The sequence below is a fragment of the Macrobrachium rosenbergii genome, chromosome 6 (assembly GCF_040412425.1).
Source record: "Macrobrachium rosenbergii isolate ZJJX-2024 chromosome 6, ASM4041242v1, whole genome shotgun sequence".
NCBI lineage: Eukaryota > Metazoa > Arthropoda > Malacostraca > Decapoda > Palaemonidae > Macrobrachium > Macrobrachium rosenbergii.
Genome location: NC_089746.1, coordinates 51,052,663 through 51,075,138, shown reverse-complemented (window position 1 = coordinate 51,075,138; position 22,476 = coordinate 51,052,663). Strand labels below are relative to the sequence as shown.

The window sequence follows — 22,476 nt, the reverse complement described above, 5'->3', positions numbered from 1 at the left end:
CCCCCCGCTGACCTTCTTATATATAAACAGCAAGACTCACATCAAAAGTCAGTCTACTCCCGTCTTTTGACATAACCATGCTCAGTACAGCCTGAGCAAAATGTGGCTTCAATTAACACTGAAGAAGAATTCCTCCTGAAGGACAACTCAAAAGAAGACTTTCCCCTGAAGGACAACTCTACCGAGGATGAACATTCAATTTCAACATCCTGTTACTGATATACTGTGTTTATCGGAGATAAACTATCCAATTTTGCAACCTGCTTTCCTCTCCAAGTATGAGCAATATCAGCATGTTACTGGTAGAATGCAGTAACCTAAAAAAATAATTTATTAGAAAAATAGAGAAAACTCTATACAAACCGAATGCCGCTGATGCAGCTATCACCTTCAACACCACATGTAAAAATGAGGGTGTACTACTTATTTATATCATTATTATTATTATTATTATCATCACAGGCAGTCCGCGGTAAATGGCAGGGGCTCTGTTCCCAGCTGAGCGCCGATAACCGAAAATTGTTGTTAACTGGAACATCCCAATAATTATGCTAATAAATGGTGTTTACAAAGCCGTAAGCGCCGATAAACTGCTTAACAGCCCTATTAACTGGTTATTGGTGCAGATAAACCGTCTCCTACGTTTGGTCATAAACTGCTTGCTGATGCTGATAAACTGCTCACCAACACCGAAAATCACTTACCGGTGCCGAAAATCTGGTCAACAACATTGTTAGCCAAGCGTCATAAAACCAAAATGTCATCAACCAATGCCAACAATAAGCGGGGACTGCCTGTATTATTATCATTATTATTAAACTGTCTAAATTAATAAGTCAACACAGTCACCAATAAGAGCTGTCATATTGACAACCCATTCAATACTTTAAGATCACTCAGAGTTCTGGTCAAGTGTTAAAGTTTGCTTGCTTGTTAAGGCTGACCCAAGAGCTAATTTCTGGAAGAGTCTGAATCTGTGCATGGCTTTGAAAAATATGAAAGGGTGATTGAAATGCAAAGGTAGGTGCTTGTGGTGGGATGGAGTTCCTGAAGTAGACGAGAACAGAGAGTCTTGTGGAAATGAATTTGGAAAGGAGACCTGACTATTGGAAACACATGGTTTCTGAGGAGGAAAATTCATGTTATATTATTATTAATATTACAAGCCAAGCTAATTATATGGGTTGCAGTAACTATTAATGGGATGCAGTTCCAGGAGCAAATGATAATGGTCTTGTGGAAATGTAATGGGAAAGGGGCCTGATTGTTGGAAACACTTGATTTCCAAAGAGGGATATTCGTAAGTATATTTTCATTATTATTATTATACAAGCCAGGCTACTTAAATGGTCTGCAGTCAAAACAATTTAATATTTTAAAAACATATTTAATCTTTTTCACAGAAACTCACGACTTACAATGCTCTATAAATTTCCTATCTCCCAACCCTCCTGATTTCTTACAGCTAACTGGCCAGACTAAATGAAAAAGTGGGCCACTTGACTGCTGGGGAACCAGGGATTCATATGTTCGGGGTTACTGTTGCGGACCATCCAAAGACCACAAATATGGCCTAATAATAAAAAGTGGTTTTGCATGAAAATACAAAATTTCTTCTAAAGGTACATAGTGGTGTTCTTCATTTCTCCTACGTTTGACACATTTTTGTGACTCAGTACAGAGACTGTCAGAGAGTACTTCTCATTAATGTTATATGACCAAGTTAGTCTTAATGGATGCCCACAAATTTCTCAAGTCAATACGACAACCCTCATTCTAACTGCAATTTACAGCAAACATTCATGCCCGTCAGTAATACTGATAGGGTGAATACAATGCTTAATCTACACACCTTTGTAAAAGTGATAGGTATTGCTGGATCAGGGGCAAGAGAAACAAGCTGCGCTAACTGCTGTTCTTGTGAAGTTACATGAGAAAGACGTGCAGACAAATCTCGGGAAGCCAGAATCAATCGGCCATCATCTTGCTGAATAGCACGTTCCCCATCGACAACAACAGTTACCATCTGGAAAATTTACACAAAAAAGGGGATGAAATAAATAACAGGAATACATACAGGTTTTATGAGATTAAAATAATATCAATCTTGTTATATACTAAATTAACTCGGGCTTTTAATAATGCTTCACTTTAAATCCTGGACCACTGCTGTAATAGTAAATCTATATGCATGTATGTAACATCTCCCTACTTACCCTGATATTTATTTCAAAAAAGGAGATTGCTACAGAGAATTACTTAATCTTTTGAAATATATATTGTTATGTGTGGGCTTTGGCAGATGAGTTTTTTAATTGATTACTGTATTTTAAGGGGATCCTCTCTGAGAACTCATTATAGAGGACACCTGTCCTCCTCCTCATAGCACTCAGAGAAAAGTTCTTTATTCACAAGATCAAAGTTCTTTCAGCTTCTTTACCTTTTTAAAAAATTTAGATACTACTGATGTGTGTTTATAGCAGGCAAGTGAAGTTGCCAAACTGAGTTTGCGAGCTAGTACCTCAAGGATGTAACACGCAGGTAGTGAGACTCACAACTGTTCGACCCTGTGGTTAATGTGGAACAGGTAGTTTTTAAGCCTGTGAATCACACTCTAAGGAAGAGTGTTGTATCCTGCTACAGTATCACTCCTTAAGAGTCCCTTGTGGCAATCTGGGTTTTCAGCCCATGGCTCTTCCTAACGGGTCTAAAGCAGAAGGCAGACAATGTAACTCATATCCGTTGAAATACCAACCTTTTAAAGAGTTCTGTTGCCCATCAGGGTTTTGGTCTCATATAACTCCCTGTAGAGATACTAAAGACCAATTCTGACTAATCAATGGCAAGATCCTACTCTCAAGAAGCCAAACCGGGTTTTTAACAGCTCAAACTTCCCACCTAAATTGTGATTTGGGCTAACTGTAATAATTTATTATAAAACAAATGTAATATATCAAAAACAAAATTAATGTTTCATACAACCCATATACAATATATTAATAATACAAGTTTTGGCTTCCCAGCCCAGCTTTTTTTCTTGCACCAAATAGATCAAGCTGCACACATGCTAAATCTCAGGGCTGCTGGCAACTTGTATGTTTGATTCTACAACTTTTTTTTCCTGTGAAGGACTCAAGTATCAGGGATGATTCTATCACCACACATAGTGCTAATTTTAAGTAATGGGTTTCTATGAGAAATTTGGTTTCATTTTAAAAAAATTACTTCTTCACTGTTGTAAATAATGACTGCAGCATCTATATTTTTCTAAATTCTCATCTGTTGAGTCACCAAGAAAATGTATAAAAGAATTAAACGAAAGTATTTTTATAACTTTGATTTGGGAACTGGAGGAAGGGAGTAGACTAAAACAGGGCTCCTTGTTGATTTCATTTAACAAACTCATTTCACACTGCTGTTTTTGGGGTTAAGTATTCTTTCACTCGCATCTAATCTGCAGTGCTGAACATGACAGTTCCTATCTCCTCCTCAGATATGCATAGTGATGATATGAGGACAGAAGACAGTATGGGGTACTCTACACACAGTCAAATCTGCAGTATAAATCCAGTTCTTAATGTGTAATTGTATGGGTTACTTCTTTCTCTTCACTAATAAAAATATGCAAACAAATGTAGGGTAATACTGTACTGCACATGTAATCAACCTGTACTAAGTAGTCATTAACTAATCCATTGAAGTATTTTTCCCTTCCAATCTAGTGTTAACATTTTACTCTGCAATATAACACTTTAATGTTTATTTAAAAGACATTTCCATATCAAAAGCATCTGGGGTATTTGTGAACAGTCAGCATTTGTAAGGGTACATTATACACTGCACTTCTAGCACAGCCTATTGTATGTTGCAATAGCCTAAAGTGTAAATATCACTGATTGTACTTAGCTGTATAATGAAATATCTTTTCTGAGAATATGGAACTAATATTATTGAATAACATAAGTCCTATTCTCAATTACTTTCACAAGTTCAAGTGCTTTTGATGTTATAATGGTACTTCTTGACTCATTTGTACTTTTACTCTCTTAAAGTAGCCATTACAGCAATGTCTGTCCTCCTGGTAAGGGTTGTTATTTATGTCACTGAGATGTCAGAAGGCCAAGAAGTACAGGGTAAACTGCGAGGATTGTCTTTGTAAGTCTCCCTGAAAATATTAGATACCAGAAAATTCTTATTACAACCTATTCTCCATTAGTGGAACTGGCAAGGCCTTCCAAATATCAACATACTCTTCAGCCCCAAAGAGACACCTCGACCTTAAATAGAGCAGCATATTAACTAATGAGCTTGTAAGGATAGTAACAATGGAACACTCACCCATCCTCTTATTTTGTCAGTGATCAAACCAAATAGACTGCTGGAAGTACAGCCCAAAAAATTCATCAAACCCATATTAAAAATCTTAGAAACATCTCTTAGTTGGGGGACTCTGCCACCACACCTCTCACCACTGTATAAATTTCAACTATAAACTCCAGTCCCAGCCATAACACTTTTCCTATTTATAAATAGTTTTTTATTAGGAAACTGTAATTTCAAAGTTACAAGCTCTTTAGCATACATTTTTTCTTACTTCAAAAATATTGGATAGCTTCAAGTTCCAATTTTCAATACTATTACCAACCTGAGACAAAAGGGTAGCCATATCTTCCTGTTGTTGTCTTATAGAGCACAACCTCTCCCTAATATGAGCATCCAAAACAGTCATGGCTTGTGTTTCTTGTCGTGTCAACTGGTCTCTAAGTTGAGTAAAATATTGTTTCACACGAGCTCTTGCTTCTTCTGCTGTGCCTCCAGTCCCAGGCTCTGTCCCCACATTGTCTGTAGCAGATCCTTCCAGTTGTCGTGCCACACTCTCTGTAACAAAGTTGCAGTCAAAACTAAACAAATATATAAGTTTTTATTTAACTGAAAAATGACAGTATCAGGTAAGAAAATAAACAAAAACTTTAAATACTACCCAAAGCTTCAAATGATGATTTAGGCCTATTAACATTTAAGTGTACACCAGAATTTTATCAAATATAAAGAAGAAATCTAAAAGTTTTCCAGCAATGTTAATGTTTCTAGACACCAAACTTTTTAATTACTAAAACAATTACAAAACTGGAAATATTTTATACATAATAAAAATAGTAATACTAAAACAGTAACACAAACACCCTCACTGGAGGGGTGGGTAGAGCTCTCGGCTAGCACGGTGTTGGCCCAGCATTCGACTCTCCGACCGGCCAGTGAAGAATTAGAGGAATTTATTTCTGGTGATAGAAATTCATTTCCCATCTAACGTGGTTCGGATTCCACAATAAGCTCTAGGTCCCGTAGCTAGGTAACCAGTTGGTTCTTAGCCACATAAAATAAATCTAATCCTTCGGGCCAGCCCTAGGAGAGCTGTTAATCAGCTCAGTGGCCTGGTAAAACTAAGATATACTTAACACATACACCCAGTTATGGTTTTAAATGGAAATGCTGTCTCAATCGTGACCAAATTCCAGACTGCCACATCCATCATGTGGGTTTACAACAATCTAAGCATGTCATCACCCACAGTGAATGCCTCACAGGCCATGAAGATACTATATATAACAATTGGACCATAACTAGTTGGTGCCAAAAAGTCTTTGTAAACTATTAATTAGGGATGACAGGTAGTTAAACTCATACTCAAGAGGAATGGTAGTACTTATGATAGATGATGGTTCAGATATGGTAGATTCATCATCCTCTTCTAATTTTCCATCCTGGCATCCTTCATGACATAAACTAAAAAGGGTTTATTTGTTGTTAAATCTCATACAGGCTAATTGGTAAATGCCCAACTCTTTCCCAAAACACTCTATGGACTTAGAACTATAACACATTTTAATTCTACTTTCATTAGCAGTCTTCCTTCTTTATTATTCCATTTCTCTAAAAGCCATGGGTTCAGCTGCTTATCTCAACCCCAGGTACTCTCAAACAGATCCTATTTGTCCCAATCATCCATCCATTCAGGCCACTCAATTCTCCCCACCTAAATGACAATTCGGTCAAATTACATGCAAGTTAATGGGTTTGCAGTGACACAAATTTAATTTTTTTTAGATAACAAAATATATCTTTTTTGTTTAAACCCAATACTTATATAGTAATACAAAGTTACCACCTTTCAGCTCCACTGATTTCTTGAATCTAATGGTCCAGACTACAGGATAAGTGCAGGGAACCCAGGACTGATAGGTGTGTGCACAGGGATACTGCCAGACTTCTCTTGATTATGAAACAAAAGACTGAAGTGTGTGGGACATTCAAAGACTGTGAAAGTGGGCTGATATTAAATAACAGTTTTTTATGAAAAATTAATTTAGTTTTTAAAATAATTTCCCAGTAATATGAAAAAATAATAAAAAATCATCCAATGCACAATCAAAATCCTTAATTGAAATCACTAACCAAGTTTATGCGCAGAATCTGTAAGTTCTTGGGCTACCCTCTTGATATGCTGTGTAGTTGTACTAATAGTAGAACGAATCCTTTCTGCTTCTTGCTCCAAAAGCACATGCTGTAAAATTCAGATAATCAAGAAATAGTTTATGAAAATAAAAAATAAATATAAATTAATAAAAATAAAAAAAATATAAATTAATCCTATGCACCTTTAACAAGGATCTGGAAAACACTCAAAAAAGAAGATATAATGTACTTTTGTAACTTTTTCAACCATATGTGTTCTTTATTGAAAATACTCCAGTGGTAACATTAAGGTACTTAAAAAAAATGCTTTTTACCAAAACATCAGTATAGCATTACCAAAACATCATTATAGCATCATAAAAAACCATCTGTTTTTTTCAAATTCTTATCTGTAAACTGCTCTGCTACCTCTTCTTATGATATTATTATTCAAAATTCATACAACACTATGGAACCAGGTGATAGGTTATTGACCTGATCTGTATGTTTTCCAGGAACAGTACGATCACGTAAAAAAAGTCAAATATAACCCGACAGATATTACAAAGAATATAGAATGAATAAAAACACAAATAATAGATACTGAAATAACAAGTATCCTTCAAGGTAGCATCCTTCGGGGTAGCATAAGTCTCTCATAAATCTATATGCATCAATATTGCCATGAATATCCCACAGCTTTACACTAATAAGCAGTAAAGGCCTCTACTACTAGTGGATGAGAGCACTGAAAGAAGAATAAGGTACACCAACCAAGAGGGTCAAGTGACAGCGCATTCTCTGTTGGAATAAACACTGTGAACATTAGTCAAATAGAAGACTTTTTGGCAATGATGTGCTCTGGAATATTCCTGACATCCAATAGAGAAAACAGCATTACATCCTGGCCAACCCACAATGACATACGAGGTGGTTGTTAGATGAAATGCAATGGGTTCAGGTGATGCTACTGTTGCAGGAGTATGCACTTCTGATTTCATAAGGAACAGGCTGTGGAAACACTGCAGACTGTGATGACAGGCTCAATATGACTGATAGCTTTAAGATGAAAAATAATCATGCCACTAAAAAACATGACATACTACAGTAAAATGATAATAATTCAGTTACATCATCACTATCATTATTCGTGCCTCCTTTTATACTGACATGACTGCAGCCTATAAGCAAGAAATGCCACTATACTCTGCCATTCACCTGTCTTCAATTGTAACAGTCACACTAGTACTAATGAAGACAACAATGTCTGCACACTTTGGCCTTTGTACATTCGGACTGCTATAAAATTTGGTTCCTTGATGATCCACCTGTCTATTTGAATTGCCAATCATCCCATGTTCAAAAGGACAATTTTGTTAACCTTGGTCTATTTTATTAGTATCTAGCTGTATCCTTGCTTGACCAAGTTTGCTACAATCATGTAACTTATGGTGCCTTTTATGTAGTGTCATTCATGAAACCTGAATATGTGTTTGATGGACAAGAAGACCATAACTTCCATTATACAATGTCTGTTAACACCCATTTAATTCTGTATAGGCAGGAGTCTCAAATGTCAGCACTGAAAACAGTATCCAATATGATGCCTGCAAAGAACATGCCACCTAGAACTCTGAACAACTGGAATTTTTTGTGTTACATCATCCTTACGACTCTATACAGAGCATCAAGGTAGTATTGGTTTGTCTAAATTTTCTCAGCACATCAAGATGTTTCTTTGGTGTTGTAACCCTATCTTTTCATCTAGCTCTACATTACTTTTCTTCATAGTTCATTATGTTGATCAATTTTCCATGTCTCAGGCTACCATGCCCATGTTGTGATGTGTCAGAATTATCACTGTGATCGTTTTAGCGTATTGTGGTCACACAACATATGTTACACTCCTGTCATTAACTTCTCAATTTCAGTTTATGCCACCAAGCTCTTAATATCACACCTACTACCAAGTTCTCAATAAAAAATATCACACCTACTACCAAGTTCTCAATAAAAACTCCTGCTGTTGTACTCTCAATGTTGTCCTCTTGATAACTTGCTCTTTAATCTCTCAATATTGGGCTCTTACTGTCTCCCTCTTAATATTGTGCTTCTGATGTTTAACTAATTGCCTCTTTTTTCAATATCTCAACACAGTGTTCAGTTTCATCCTCTTGGTATCAGGCAGCCACTTCTGTAGTGCACTCTAACTGACAAGTCTGTGTGCTTTGACAAGTCTGTGTGCCCTTGACATTTCCAACAGTTAAGTGCTTTCACTATTGCACTGAAAATAACAAGCTGATAATATTGTGCTGTTGAAGTGGTACTCTCACTCCCGAGTTCTCAATACCACACTTACTGTTGAGCTCTCCATACTGAGCAGTTTTCTATGCTCTACCTGCCCTATAAGGAGTGTCTATATTTTAGTTTCCTAACAAGCATTTATCTCAAATCTTTGGTTGTTGGACACCTTTCCTGAACGTTCTTCAGTTTTCCATAGAAGTGCATCATCTTCGTGCCATAACTGTTCTAGATACTCAATATCTGTCTCTAGGGTCAGGAAGTTCCACAATCATCACAGCATATCGTTCACAAATTCTTTCCAGTGGAAAAGAGGATTGAACCACTGTAATACTTAATGTAACTCCAGGCAATCAAAATCAAAACCAATGAGAAGGATAAATGAAATGCCTGATGGCAAAAAACCAGCAATGTCTATCACATGAACAGCTAGCATTAAAAATCATGAAAATATTGAAAAAGTGATGATAGTAAAATCAAGTCAATGTCTATGATATACATTAGCAAAATAAAAGAATAAATCTTGACACAACTTAGAATAAATCATGACACAACTTCTAAGTTACAATAATAAATCACTATACAACTTCTAAGTTACAATACTAAATTAATAATTTTTAATAAGAAAATGAACTAAGGAAAAAAAGTTATGTTAGCCAAGAATATCTCATAACACGTCTGAATACTATAGCAACTTTATCAAGAAATGGAGCAAAATCCACGACAAGTGTTATGTGTTAGAGCTAAAATAATCCATAATGGAAAGCACTATGGCACCAAATGAAAACCATTCAAGCAGGTAAGAGGTTTCTTCTAATGAAGGTTCTTCTCAGAAAGGAAGAATAGACTTCTTTTTTCAATTTAGAACTCCATTTAAAGATATCACACTATTCCAGGAAGAAAAGCATTCATACAATAAGAAATTTGTAGATTGGAGGAACCTTCTTATATTCACACTAAGCTAAGTAATAATAAGTAAATATTGTAGGGACACCTCAGTTTTAACCCTTACAGGACGGGCTAAATATATATTAAGCACACCCCTAGACTGGGCTAAATTTGAGGTTGGCCAATTTAAAAAAAATACACATCAATGGTAAGAGGAAGATATGCATACCTGTACCAGTATGTACAGTACATGGTATAAGATAAAAAATTCTAAGAAATTTTTTGTACCTTCCACATTAAGTTGAAAGTGAATATTTCCAACCCTGTGCGGGGCCTCTTTACCAAGACAGTGTAAAAAATGTGCTTATTTTACCATAATTTTTTTTTTTTTTTGTACAATTATAATTACAGATCACACAATATCATAACATGTAAGAACTAAAATCAGTTACAAATTCTGAGTATATTTATTGTAAATATTTATGAGACATTCTTGGATGGGAATGGAGGACAATATTCTCCTTTGACATCTCAAGGCAAACTGATCTCTCTCTCCTGTGCCAACTAGCTATTATAGTTGCTGCAAGGGTTGCCATGAGTCATTTATGGCCCATGGAAGTGATCTTAACACTTTTCCCACAAAATTTTTTCAAACTGTATAGCGCAAAATGTTGATCATCAGGGGACGATACCTGGTCATAAACCTAAAGCTATAAATAGTTGTCAATTGACAATGCTTTCTCACAAAGGGTTAAAAAATACATTACTGATTTACACAGCAGATAAATATTCTACATTTTAATATGAACTTACTGAAAATTAAGGCAACTAACACTAAATGACCAAAAATAATTTAAGGCATATACCTATTTGTACCATCAATGTCATATTTACAAGTGACTCTAAAGCCATGTTTTACCTTTTCAATAACAGTTAATGTTAACATGTGATGATTTTTTAAACAAAAATAGGTTGTTCCATAACTCAACAACTGTTATACACTCCTGGAAAACTAAACCTGTACAACTGGCATTTACATCTCACCTTATGCTTTGTATGTTTATAATCTTTACATATGAAGCACATCAGGGGTGCTGCTTGACATTCTTCTTCAAGGCAAACAAATTCAACTGGATGAAAAGAATGATCCACACATCTGGGTTTCTCACGGGGTTTTTCTACATGTGCAAGGAAAGAAAAATCTTTAGATCATACAAATCATGGATGCCAAGTAACTTACTTAACATAAAAAAATTATAAATCTGTGAAAAATTGCCTTGCTGGTTTAATTCAATATAAACCACACTCTTAACAACTGAAGATTAGGTATCTTTCCATATGAAAAATCACTTGGTTTGAAGATCTTTTGGTATGAAGATCACATAACTATCATATTACTGGAAAATCTTTAAACAAAAAGCCTACTAACAAGATACACATGGTGTTCTTGCAAAATTACTGATATAGAATAAAAAATCAAGACACGACAATGATATTATTATGGTTTCATTCTCATTATCATTATTATCAAATAGTTCAAATAAACACTATATAAAATAACAACAAATACCTGATAAAGGAATGCGTTTGTGTTTATGAAGAGTTCTAGTTGCATGAGTCCGCTCTGAACAGTCTAGGCACAGATGAGATGCACAAACTGTACAGTATAGAACAGCAAGGTGATCTTCATCCTCATCACATGAAATTCCAAGCTGGAAGTAATATACAGTTTTTGTATACTCACTGATGACATTCAATACACATGAAATCATAGATATAAATAATTTATCCTTGTAAAATTTCCCTTTAGGTAACAAAAATTACCTCACATAAATGGGCAGTTACAACAAACTTTATATATTGAGTCCTTCTAATGCAATCACCAGTAACAAATCTAGCTTACTTTAGAGGAAATTCTATTCCAGTTCCATCCCAAAATTCTTATTCAGATTTCTTTAGTCAATATAACTGTGATGTCCTACAGTCCATAAACAAACTTCAACTGTCTCTTTTAATTTCACCTGTTGAAGTACTGCCCCTAGTATAAGCTGTATTGGTAATTTGAAATGTAGCCTTGAAAAACAATAATGTTACATTATTATTATTATTATTATTATTATTAATGTATATCCTTCAACAAGACCACTAAGTACCATGGAAAATAATTCAAATGTTACTGAAAACTGGACAAAGAGGGGAATAATAAAAATACAGTATTAACCACAGAGGAAACCTTCTCCAAGAACATTAATACTGAACATGATAACTGTTTCTACAGCAATAAATTTCTATAGTCATGTCTATGCTTATGATATTGTTTTTAATTGCCATGTTGTTAATAAAGAAGGATTCTTATGGTCACAGAGAGATGCTATGAGATAGTAGTTTTATTATTTCCCACTATTTTTTGACTCACAATGGCAATTATCTACTAAGATTAGAAGGTGAGTGATTTAGAATGCAAGAAAATAAGTCTTCATGGCAGTTGGTATATGGATGGTATGTGAAATTCTGACAGGCAGCAAGATGGTATCATCGCTGAGGTCTCTTCCAAAGGCATCGTGATCTTCTTAGCTCTGTTGACAGGACTGACTGGAAGCAGATGGGGGGGTAGTTGTACAGAGAGAGAGAGAGAGAGAGAGAGAGAGAGAGAGAGAGAGAGAGAGAGAGAGAGAGAGAGAGAGAGAGAGAGAGAGAGAGAGAGATGGGGCAGGGTTATGTGTCTTCCACTGGTGTGGGTGGTATAACATTATGCTTAGGTACGGCGATGGGCGCTAGTGTTGTTTCTCTCTCTATGTCTTGGTTTTTAACATATATTGGCCCCATTTGGGTTCGGTCGATTTCTTTCATTTTGTCGGATAATAATGGGAAGAAAATTAATTTCTTGCAACATTTTGATGTCCAACATCAATATTTTACCAATTCTGCAGCACCAGTCTCTTCTTTTACCATGTTGCCCCAGTCTCTTCTTTTACCATGTTTCATATGTTCTGGTCAGATCTTTTAATTTCTTCAAAAAATCAAAATACAGGTAATGAATAAGTCCCCTGAAATGTTAACACACTCCAGTTCATTTTCATTCTCTTCTTTCCTCACTGACTTCAGTGTTCCACAGTTTTCTTTCTTTTAGTTTTACTTTTCCCAACTTCATCTTCTATACTTACTTCCTATTACTGTGTAAGTCTCAACTGATGGTGGAACCACCATGGGTATGAGGTAATTGAAGGAAAGAAGAAAGCTCTATAAAATATGGAGAAGGGTAAACTGACCAAGGATCAGGTTGCAAGGACAAAGAAGATTTTGGAGGAATGGGATCAGTCTCAGCAAAGACAAGGGATAAAGAAAATCTTAGGGTGACAAAGATGTTGGAGGAATGGGATCAGTCTCAACAAAGGCAAGGGATAAAGAAAATCTTAGGGTTCTATCCCTAAGATTTTCTTTATCCCTTCCCTTTGCTGAGACTGATCCCATTCCTCCAAAATCTTCTTTGTCCTTGCCACCTGATCCTTGGTCAGATTACCCTTCTCCTTATTTTATAGAGCTTTCTTCTGTCCTTCAATTACCCCATACCCATGGTGATTCCACTGTCAGGTTTCTCTACCTTTATATCCTTTCCTAGGTGTCTCATCAGCTCTTCTGCCTTTTGTATACCTTCTTCCAACAGTTTTTACCTTTCTCTTTTTTATTCAATATTTACCTTTATTTTTCTAGGTATTCACTGTGATATTCACCTTCTATTACTAATTGTTTGACCCATTTTCTTCATATTACTGATCAATGACAAAGAGGTGAGTAAGGAAAGTGCACAAAGAAGGATGACCATAATAATTCTGGCAAAATCAGGGAGAGAATGAGAGAAAGGGCCTTCGTAAACAATGATGCCTGACTGAATAAACTTTAAAGACTTGTAACTACTGCTGCACTTTGCAACTCATCTCTTCACTATGCTTCTTGAAGGTTCATTTTATGAAGGCTAGCTGAATGCCAAAACATAAAACAGTAAATAAAAGAATGTTTATAACTGATAATGAAAAGAAAGAGAGTAAGTTAATTCATGAGACAAGAGGGAAGCACAACAGCCACAAACTCATAAGCAACAATTCTGGAGTGATATAACCATCCCTGTATTTTTATACTTTGCGATTGTTTCTATATCAAATAATTGGGAATCTCTATTATCGAAAATAAATACAAATAATTAGGAATCTCTATTATCAAAAACAAATACAAATAATTAGGAATCTCTATTATCAAAAACAAATGCAAATAATTAGTAATCTCTATTATCATAAACAATCTGCAAATACAAGCATTACAACAATTGGTTGGTTGATAGATCTGCCCAAAACTGCCACTCCTGTAAAGCCCAGCTTATCTTACCTTTTTAAATAGTACTTACTTCTCTCTGCTTGATTAAGACCTCTGGTAAGAGAACAGCATCTGAACGAGATGATGATAGTTTTTCTAAAAGCTCAAGAAGTGCAAAATTTTTCTTTAATCCCCAGACTCCTGACGCACCTAGAATAAAATTTACTTATGAATTCAAAATACAATACATAAAGAGGCCACATAAAAATACTAAAAACTACTTACATTCAATTTACAATATACTGTGATTATCATATAAAATGTTAAATAAGTCTTAAAACAAGCAGTTCTTACAACTGGGATTGTCATGTTCAACTAAGATTCTCTGTCTTCCTTTCATTTGGTCTTTTTGGCTAAAAAAACATTATTTAAAAAATACAAAATCTAAGCTGATATTGGTTTCTCTTATAAAAACATTACTTTATGCCTGAAAACCCGAACAAGCAAAGAAATGGATTACACAATTCTAAGATATACTGTACACAAGCAAGCAGAAATTATACAGCAGCTCACCGAGATAACAGATAAAAGCGTCTGAGCCTACACCGCTATAAAAGAAACTCCGATATATTGTTGTACTGTATATATACTGTATTGTGAATGCGTCTTTTTTGCTATAAAGTACTGTATATTTATACCATGCACCCATTAAACTAAAATGTTTATAACTGTGTATTTTAACAGTTAACTGCCTGATTTAGTAGTTCAAACAAAATATACCTTAAATTATCATATTACAATAACTTAATATCATTTAAAACAAAAATACACCCCAAACCATCATCCCAAAACACCCAAAGTCATTTTACATCACCCTCCTACACTGTAACTCTTACGTATATAACACCCATAAAATGCTTATAACAATGATTTACTAATTTTAAAATATTAATATTAATAATAAAAACAGCAAAATATCTATAAAATGTTTAATACAAATTAAATAAATCTGTCTTACAGAAGTGTGACGACTAATCTAGTTAATCCTGTATGCATAGTTGTTTTCTCTCACAATATCGAAGTTGCTCGATTTTCCTTTAAGCTATAAAGTATATTTATATAAACAAACAGTACTCGTCAAGTAAAAATTATAGGAACATCAGTTGGTAACATTATGAGCTAAATTAGTGGTAAATGGCAACTTTTCTTGTAAGGGAAAGACAAGTCTGACAGGAGGACAACAACCTCTACTTCCCGCTATGCTTCTGGCATTCACTGAAAACAACTGATTTCTTTTTGTTTGATCCGATTTATCGCCCCCAATGAGCGATCATCTCTCTCTCTCTCTCTCTCTCTCTCTCTCTCTCTCTCTCTCTCTCTCTCTCTCTCTCTCTCTCTCTCTCTCTCTCTCTCTCTCTCTCTCTCTCTCTCTCTCTCTCTCTCTCTCTCTCTCTCTCTCTCTCTCTCTCTCTCTCTCTCTCTCTATGAGACACGGATTCCACAAACTTTTTGTCCAGGATAAGACAAATGAAAATGAAGTGAAACAATTCATTAATCTACTGGCTCTATGTTTCAAGGAATGGCATTCAAAAGATTATTTTCCCTTTTGTTTCATGGTTATAATCTTTAGGATTAAAAAAATGCAAGATAAATTCTTTCATCTTTTCTTATACATTATTTATCCTAATGTCTTTACACAAAAATCAATATCATTGTAAAAGAGAACACATAAAAAAGCATAAAAATTAGCATAGACCAAATGACCGCTCTACGAGCTAGAAAATGTGATGATACAGGAGCGGTGATGTCTCTCATAAAGGAAACTTAACAGGTTAATGCAGTATAAACTGCGGAACAGTATACAGTACAGTATAGTATTGTAAAGTGAAATTACAGTGTACTGTATGCATAAACATGTATTCATGTGTGGGTGATGCACTTTCTTCCTCACTCAAACTCCCACCAATCCTTTTGGAGCCTGATTTGAAAAAAACAGTTTGGTGCTCAACCCAGAGGTGAAAAACCCTAAATCATATTTCCATTTCACACAGATGTATCCGTAAGTATGATATATAGTGGACCTGCACCTATTCACAGTTCTGGATTTGTGGCTTCACCTCTTCGTGGATTTTTCTGTGGAACTTATATCCACATTACAGTACAATACTGTATTCATGGAATTTTTCAAAGAGAAATATTCAATAATTACTGTATTTTCTTATTATTTTTGTGACTAAATACATTTTTCATGATAAAACTATTAAAATAGTCAGGTATAAGTGTTTTTCGAAGGGTTTTTTTTGGTGTTTGAACTATCAAAATAGGCAGTTACAAACATTTTTAGAGGGTATCAAGTATTTGCGGATTTTAGCTAATCACGTGGGATTGTGGTCCCTAACCCCCTGCGAATCCCAGGTGTCGACTGTACGACAGTCCGTTGTCTCTGTGCACTACTGTACTGCACTTCAAATGAGGCTGCCTACCACTATGAGAGTCCCTTACCTCACTTGCCAATTTAATTCTCAATTGTACGTGGGGATGAACAGCAAAATAAAATGTTTCTATGAAATAAATTTTCTGTTTCTAAGTGATGATTCTCTGATTAGTATATGTGTAGGGGCATCAGGTTTCCCTCAGCATTGGATATATGTAAAAAAGTTATACAGTCCTCAGCAGCACTGAGTCCTGGTGCATCCTTAAATCTCAGAAAACAAAAATCTTGTTATACAATTTCTTCCAGAATTACCCCATGCAGCCCCTGTTCATGCATTTTTTTGGCACTGTAACCCACATCACAAACCTACTGCCTCAAGATCTAGAGAAAAATCTTCACAGCTTTTTCACCAGCACTCACAGCTTCTCTCCATGTAATTACAGTACTAAATAAACATACTGGTTGGCTTCTTAAACCACTCATACCACCCATGACTTGCAAAAAATGTCCTTGTGTAATTTGGTCCACCCAACTCAATTCAGGTATACTTATTCACCATACAACTTAATTTCTCAAGATTTATTTGAAGACCTACAATGAACTCAACTATTTAAAACTTGCTCAAAACCTTATTATAGAGATCAAAATACAGCAGAAATATTGGTGAGCAAGGGATGTCTTGCCAACTGCTGGACACAGATATACACCAGGCTTGTGATTATCCATGTAGTGCCTACAGTGTTATGCATGATGAGCCAATATTTTTCCAGTGGTTTTCAAAAACTGTGAACTAGATATTTTTATCACATGGCCTTGTGTTTAGTTTTTAATATTTATTATAGTGTTAATATAATTAGAAAACCATATATCAAATTAAATAATCAGCCAGGGTCACCTGAATAATAAAAGAGGTTTGTACATTGTATGGACCTCATCACAAAAATAATTCTTTATAAATATCATGGAAAAATTCAAAAAAATTAAAATCAAATTCATAATATACTACATACCAACAGGAGTTGGTTGCCTGTCAAAAGGGCAATGAATATTATTATCGAGAGTTGGAAGGCGTAGAAGACAGGCATGACAGAGGGTATGTCCACAAAATAAGAGACGTGGAACTTTATCCCCTCCAAGACTAAAACCATCTTCACAAACACGGCATTCTAGCTGTAAATATGAATAGGAAAATTTTTAATTAGCAAAGTATCTACAAATGGTAAATTAAAAAAATAATAGCTTTAATCATCCGTAAAACATTAACCCACTTAAACACTACAAGATACAACTTCTGAAACAAAACTGATTTTTTCATACAAACCCATTACTATGACTCTTTCAAGCGTGTCAGCTCCTTTTCCAAATGTGCTTGAAAAAACTCCAGCTCACCATCAGCACATCTGGTTTCCCAAAACTCAAAAGTTACTTTGTAAAGTGAGGGGATTATTAAAAAAATCAATATTTCAAAAACTTATTTGTTTTGGCACTAAAAACATATCTCTACACAACTTCCTGAATAGCTAACTCTGTGGGAGGAGTCATGCTGTTATTTGGACACTGGATCCAAGCAGCATCGTGCCAGCAAAATACTGGCACTTACTCTTCACCTGCAGCTTAGAAACAAGTACCCCAGCTGACCACACCTTGTAAAGAAAGACCAAGATGAAGAGGAAGAGGAAGAGGAGTCTAGTCAGAATTATCCTTTTCTAGATGAGGGAGTAATATTCTAGTCTGCTGCTACAATATGGACAACTAAATTCAGTCAAAGGAAGTCAGGCGCCAAAGGTAAAGTTGCATAAAGATGAATATTCTGGAAACTCCATAAAGTAAAACTGATAGCAGAAATTTCCAAGTAAGCTGTATCTTTTTTTAAAAGGCCAGAGATGGTAGATACGCTCCTAATTTCATTATCCCTGACTTTTAAGCCAGATGCTACTAATTTGGAAGTATTAACATAACCTTTTAAAATTACCTTACACAATCAATATGAAAGTGGTTTTAGACACTGTCTCATACATAACAGCAAATAAAACTTGGTTGGAGCTTCCATGAAGCTCACCAGATGAGCCCAGGTCAATGGCACTACAGTACTCTTAAATACCTGCCACTCACTTTACAAGGTTAAACTCCTTTACCATGCTTAGAATTGGCCTATGACTGTTATGTCTGCCATGGTCTCTTCTTCACAGGAAATATCTTTTGTTCATGACACTTACCTGCCAGATATATATATAGCTGTATTTCTCCGAAATCCGACAGAATTTCAAAACTCGCGGCACACGCAGTGTGGCCAGGTGGTTAGTACTCATTCCCGCCGCTGGGAGGCGGGAATCGAGAACCATTCCCATTTTCTATTCAGATTTTCTCTGTCGCCGGTACTGTTAACATCTGTTACAGTACCTCCGCCTCTAGATTTCATTAACTTGCTTATTCCCACTTAAGTATTCTCTTGACTTTTGGTTTTGATTCTTGGACTGTGGATTGGCACACGCTTTTTCTGGACTGTTGTGGATTTTGCTTATGACCTCTCTTTAAATATGTCTGGTTCTAGTTCTGCTAGTTTCCATGTATGTTGCATGAGTGATTGTAAGGTGAGGCTACCGAAAGCTTGGTAGACCCTCACTCGGTTTGTTTGAGGTGTAGGGGCATGTTTGTCTTATAGATGATCGATGTAAGGAGTGTGAACCTTTATCGGATGCGAGCTGGAAGTCTTATGATTCGTATGTTCGCAAGTTGGAGCGTGACAGGGTTAGGAGGTCTTCCTCCAGGAGTGTGTGCAAGAGTCAGGTTATTTCCTCTCCTGATAATCCTAATGTAGTTGATGTTGCACCTGTCCCTGTGGTTTTGCCTTCGGGCCCTGATGTTGTGTCTGTGGAGGGTTTGGCCTGGCGCAGATCATGAGTTCTATCCGTGTGCTCGAGAACAAAGTGACATCTCTCCAAAGTGCTGTGAAGTGTAGTGCTCCCCCAGTGTTGTGGAGGGGGCGTCAGATCGGCCCCATAATGCTTCTAGGCCTGGACCGCTGTCAGACTCCCAGGACTCAGGGAGAAGGCATGTCGAAAGCCGCAAAGAAGGTTACGGGGGCTTCCCACCGATCTGGCGTCCCTTCGGCAGGTCCTGTTGTCGCTTCCCAGGCTGCCAGAGATCGTGCTTGGCGCGCATTCTCAGGACTGCTTTTGTCCTCCGAGGCGTCCTCCCTCGCAAGGGTGGAATTCTCGTAAGGACTCTCGTCCTCTCAAGAGGAGCTGTGTTCAAGAGGACGCTTCTCGTCAGTCTTCTTCGTCGGCTAGTTATTTTGAAGCTTTTCCACCGCAGAAGAGGACTAGGATTTCGTCTGATGAGGATGTTTCGGAGCGCCCCAGTCGCTCTAAGGAGAGAACCTTTCTTGCTCCTGTGAGGAAGAAGAAGGCGTCCCCTCGCCCATCGTCTTCCCATAGGATTGTCTCTCCTCCCAGACATGATTCTTCTCCATCTAAGAAGATTTTGTTGGAGATGCAGCGGCAGTTGTCTTCTCTTATTGCAGAGAAAGACTCTGCTCCTCGTCGTCGCAAGGACTTGACTTTGCCTGTCAAAAGATCAAGGAAGTCTCCTTCTCCTGCTCCGCTTTCGTCGTCTCCTTCGCCTGTGTCGTCGCCTTGTCGCCCTGTTAGCTCTCTTGTTCCTCGTCGTGGCGCTCGTCAACATGACGCTCGCGAGCTTCTTCCCAAGACGCTCGGTAGCCGCTCTTCAGGGCGCTTCTGTGCAGGGCGCTCGACAGGACGCTCTTCCGGTTTTGGGCGTGACGCCAGTGTCGGCGCTCTTCAGGGCGCTCTCAGGGCGCTCCTCAGGGCGTCCCTTTGGTTGCTCTTCAGGACGTTACGGAGCATTCTCTTTCGTCTGAGAAAAGAAGATCTCTTCTTCGTATCGGACCTCAAGGCCTTCGTTCCCCTAAAGTGTTGGGTGACTCGGTTGCTTCTCCGGCTGTGGCGGGAGAGGTTTCTGGCGATTCGGATCCTGATGACGTCGAGCCCTCGTCTGCTTCCTCTTCTTCCGATTATCAAGTTTTGACCGGCTTGCTTAAAGACTTGTTCGGGGACAAGTTTAAACCTTCGGCTCCTCTCTCTCCTCCTTCTCAGTTAGCTTCTTCCAAAGCTAGGAGAGCGCCAGGGTTTTGAAGATGACTTCTTTGTTGGCGACCAAGAGGGCTTTCAAGAAAGTCAACGTGTGGATGGAGGAACGGAAGTCCCATGGCAAGACCTCTTTCGCTGTGCCTCCGTCTAAGCTTTCAGGCAAGGCTGGTATGTGGTATGAGACGGAGAAGATCTCAGCCCTAGAGTTCCTTCCTCTTCTCAAGGGGATTTCACCAGTCTTGTCGACGCTTCCAGAAGGTCACATCTGCCTACTGCTAAGGTTTCTTGGACCTTGTCAGAGACAGACCATCATCTCAAAGGTCTCTTCCGCACCATGGAGTGTTTAATTTTTGGACTGGTGCTTGGGAGCCTTAGATCTTAAGCTTCAAGCTCGGATTCAATTATCCTGGGGAGCTCTCTAGCGTCCTTAACTGTATGGACAAGGCAGTTAGGGATGGATCTGAAGAACTGGCGTCTCACTTTGGTACGGGCCTCTTAAAGAAGAGGGCCTTGTTTTGCAACTTCACAGCTAAGTCTGTCTCTCCTTCATAAAGGGCAGAGTTATTGTTCGCCCCTTTGTCTAACCATCTGTTCCCCAGTCTTTGATTCGGGATATTTCCGCAAGTCTTAAGGAGAAGGCCACGCAAGATCTGTTGGCTCATTCTTCTAGACGTCCTCCAGCTCCTTCTTCTTCTTCTGCTTCAGTTTTGTCCTCCAGGAAGAAGAAGCCCTTTCATGGAGGAACTTCTTCCTCTAGATCGTCTCCGCGAGGAGGAGGTTTCACCAGAGGAGCGGCCCCTCTAAACCTAGGGGAAAAAAGTGACTCCTTTCACCTCCAGACACCTGTAGGAGCCAGGCTTCTTTATTTTGCGGGAGCCTGGAGAACGAAAGGGGCGGACGCATGGTCACTAACTGTTATAGAGAAGGGTTACAAGATCCCCTTTCTCATGTTTCCACCCCTTTGCACGTCGCCCAGGGATCTGTCGCCGTCTTACCACCGAGAGAAGCAACAGATTCTTTTGGACCTCCTGGAGCAGTTGGTAGAGAAGAGAGCCGTGGAACAAGTTCTGAAGTTGGATTCTCCGGGTTCTACAACAGGCTTTTCTTAGTCCCGAAACAGTCAGGAGAGTGGAGACCGGTCTTAGATGTAAGCGTCTTGAATCGCTTTATTTGAAGGAAAGATTCAAGATGGAAACGCCCCAGTCGGTTCTAGGGGCTTTAAGACCAGGGGACTGGATGGTCTCTCTGGACTTACAGGATGCGTACTTCCATGTTCCCATTCATCCTCAATCAAGGAAGTACCTGAGATTTGTGCTGGGGGGACGAGTCTTCCAGTTCAGAGCTCTCTGCTTCGGTTTGTGCACCGCTCCCATGATCTTCACGGTGATCATGAAAACGTTCGAGGTGGCTTCACCTGGCGGGTGTTAAGTGTCGTTCTACCTGGACGATTGGCTCATACGAGCCTCTTCTCGGGAGAAGTGTCTGGAGGACCTGACTTTGGCGCTGAATTTGATGAAGTCCCTGGGACTTCTTGTGAACCAAGAAAAGTCCCATCTGATCCCGCGCAGTCCATCGTCTATCTGGGGATTCAGATGGATTCAGTGGCTTTTCGAGCTTTTCCATCCCGAGAACGGCAACTGCTTTGCTTAAGAAAAGTTTCGTCCTTTCTAGGGAAAGAAACATGCTCGGTGAGGGAATGGATGAGTTTGCTGGGGACCATTTCCTCGCTGGAGAAGTTTGTTTCCCTGGGGAGGCTCCATCTCAGACCACTCCAGTTTTTCTTGGCGGAGAACTGGAGGGAAAAGGAGAATCTGGAAGAGATTTTGACGATATCTCCTTTTGTCAAGGATCATCTGAAGTGGTGGTTCGACCCCTTAAAGCTTGCAGAAGGGGTTTCTCTTCGTCTTCAGAGCCCCGACCTAGTGTTGTTTTCCGGCGCGCGTCCAGGGAAGGATGGGGAGCAACACTAGGAGGGGAGGAAGT

General features: G+C 38.0%; 1 protein-coding gene across 1 annotated transcript in view; it reads right to left on the bottom strand.

The window, feature by feature from the left end:
* The window catches only part of LOC136839546 (E3 ubiquitin-protein ligase TRIM23-like), a 40,686-nt gene that overhangs the window by 11,596 nt on the left and 6,614 nt on the right, over window positions 1–22,476 (bottom strand). Inside the window, exons 2-8 of the mRNA XM_067105778.1 lie at window positions 17,395–17,554; window positions 14,042–14,160; window positions 11,213–11,354; window positions 10,687–10,820; window positions 6,454–6,562; window positions 4,646–4,878; window positions 1,853–2,026 (exon numbers count right to left, since the gene is read on the bottom strand). Coding sequence (XP_066961879.1) covers window positions 1,853–2,026; window positions 4,646–4,878; window positions 6,454–6,562; window positions 10,687–10,820; window positions 11,213–11,354; window positions 14,042–14,160; window positions 17,395–17,554 — 1,071 coding nt within the window. The remainder of the gene's footprint in view (window positions 1–1,852; window positions 2,027–4,645; window positions 4,879–6,453; window positions 6,563–10,686; window positions 10,821–11,212; window positions 11,355–14,041; window positions 14,161–17,394; window positions 17,555–22,476) is intronic.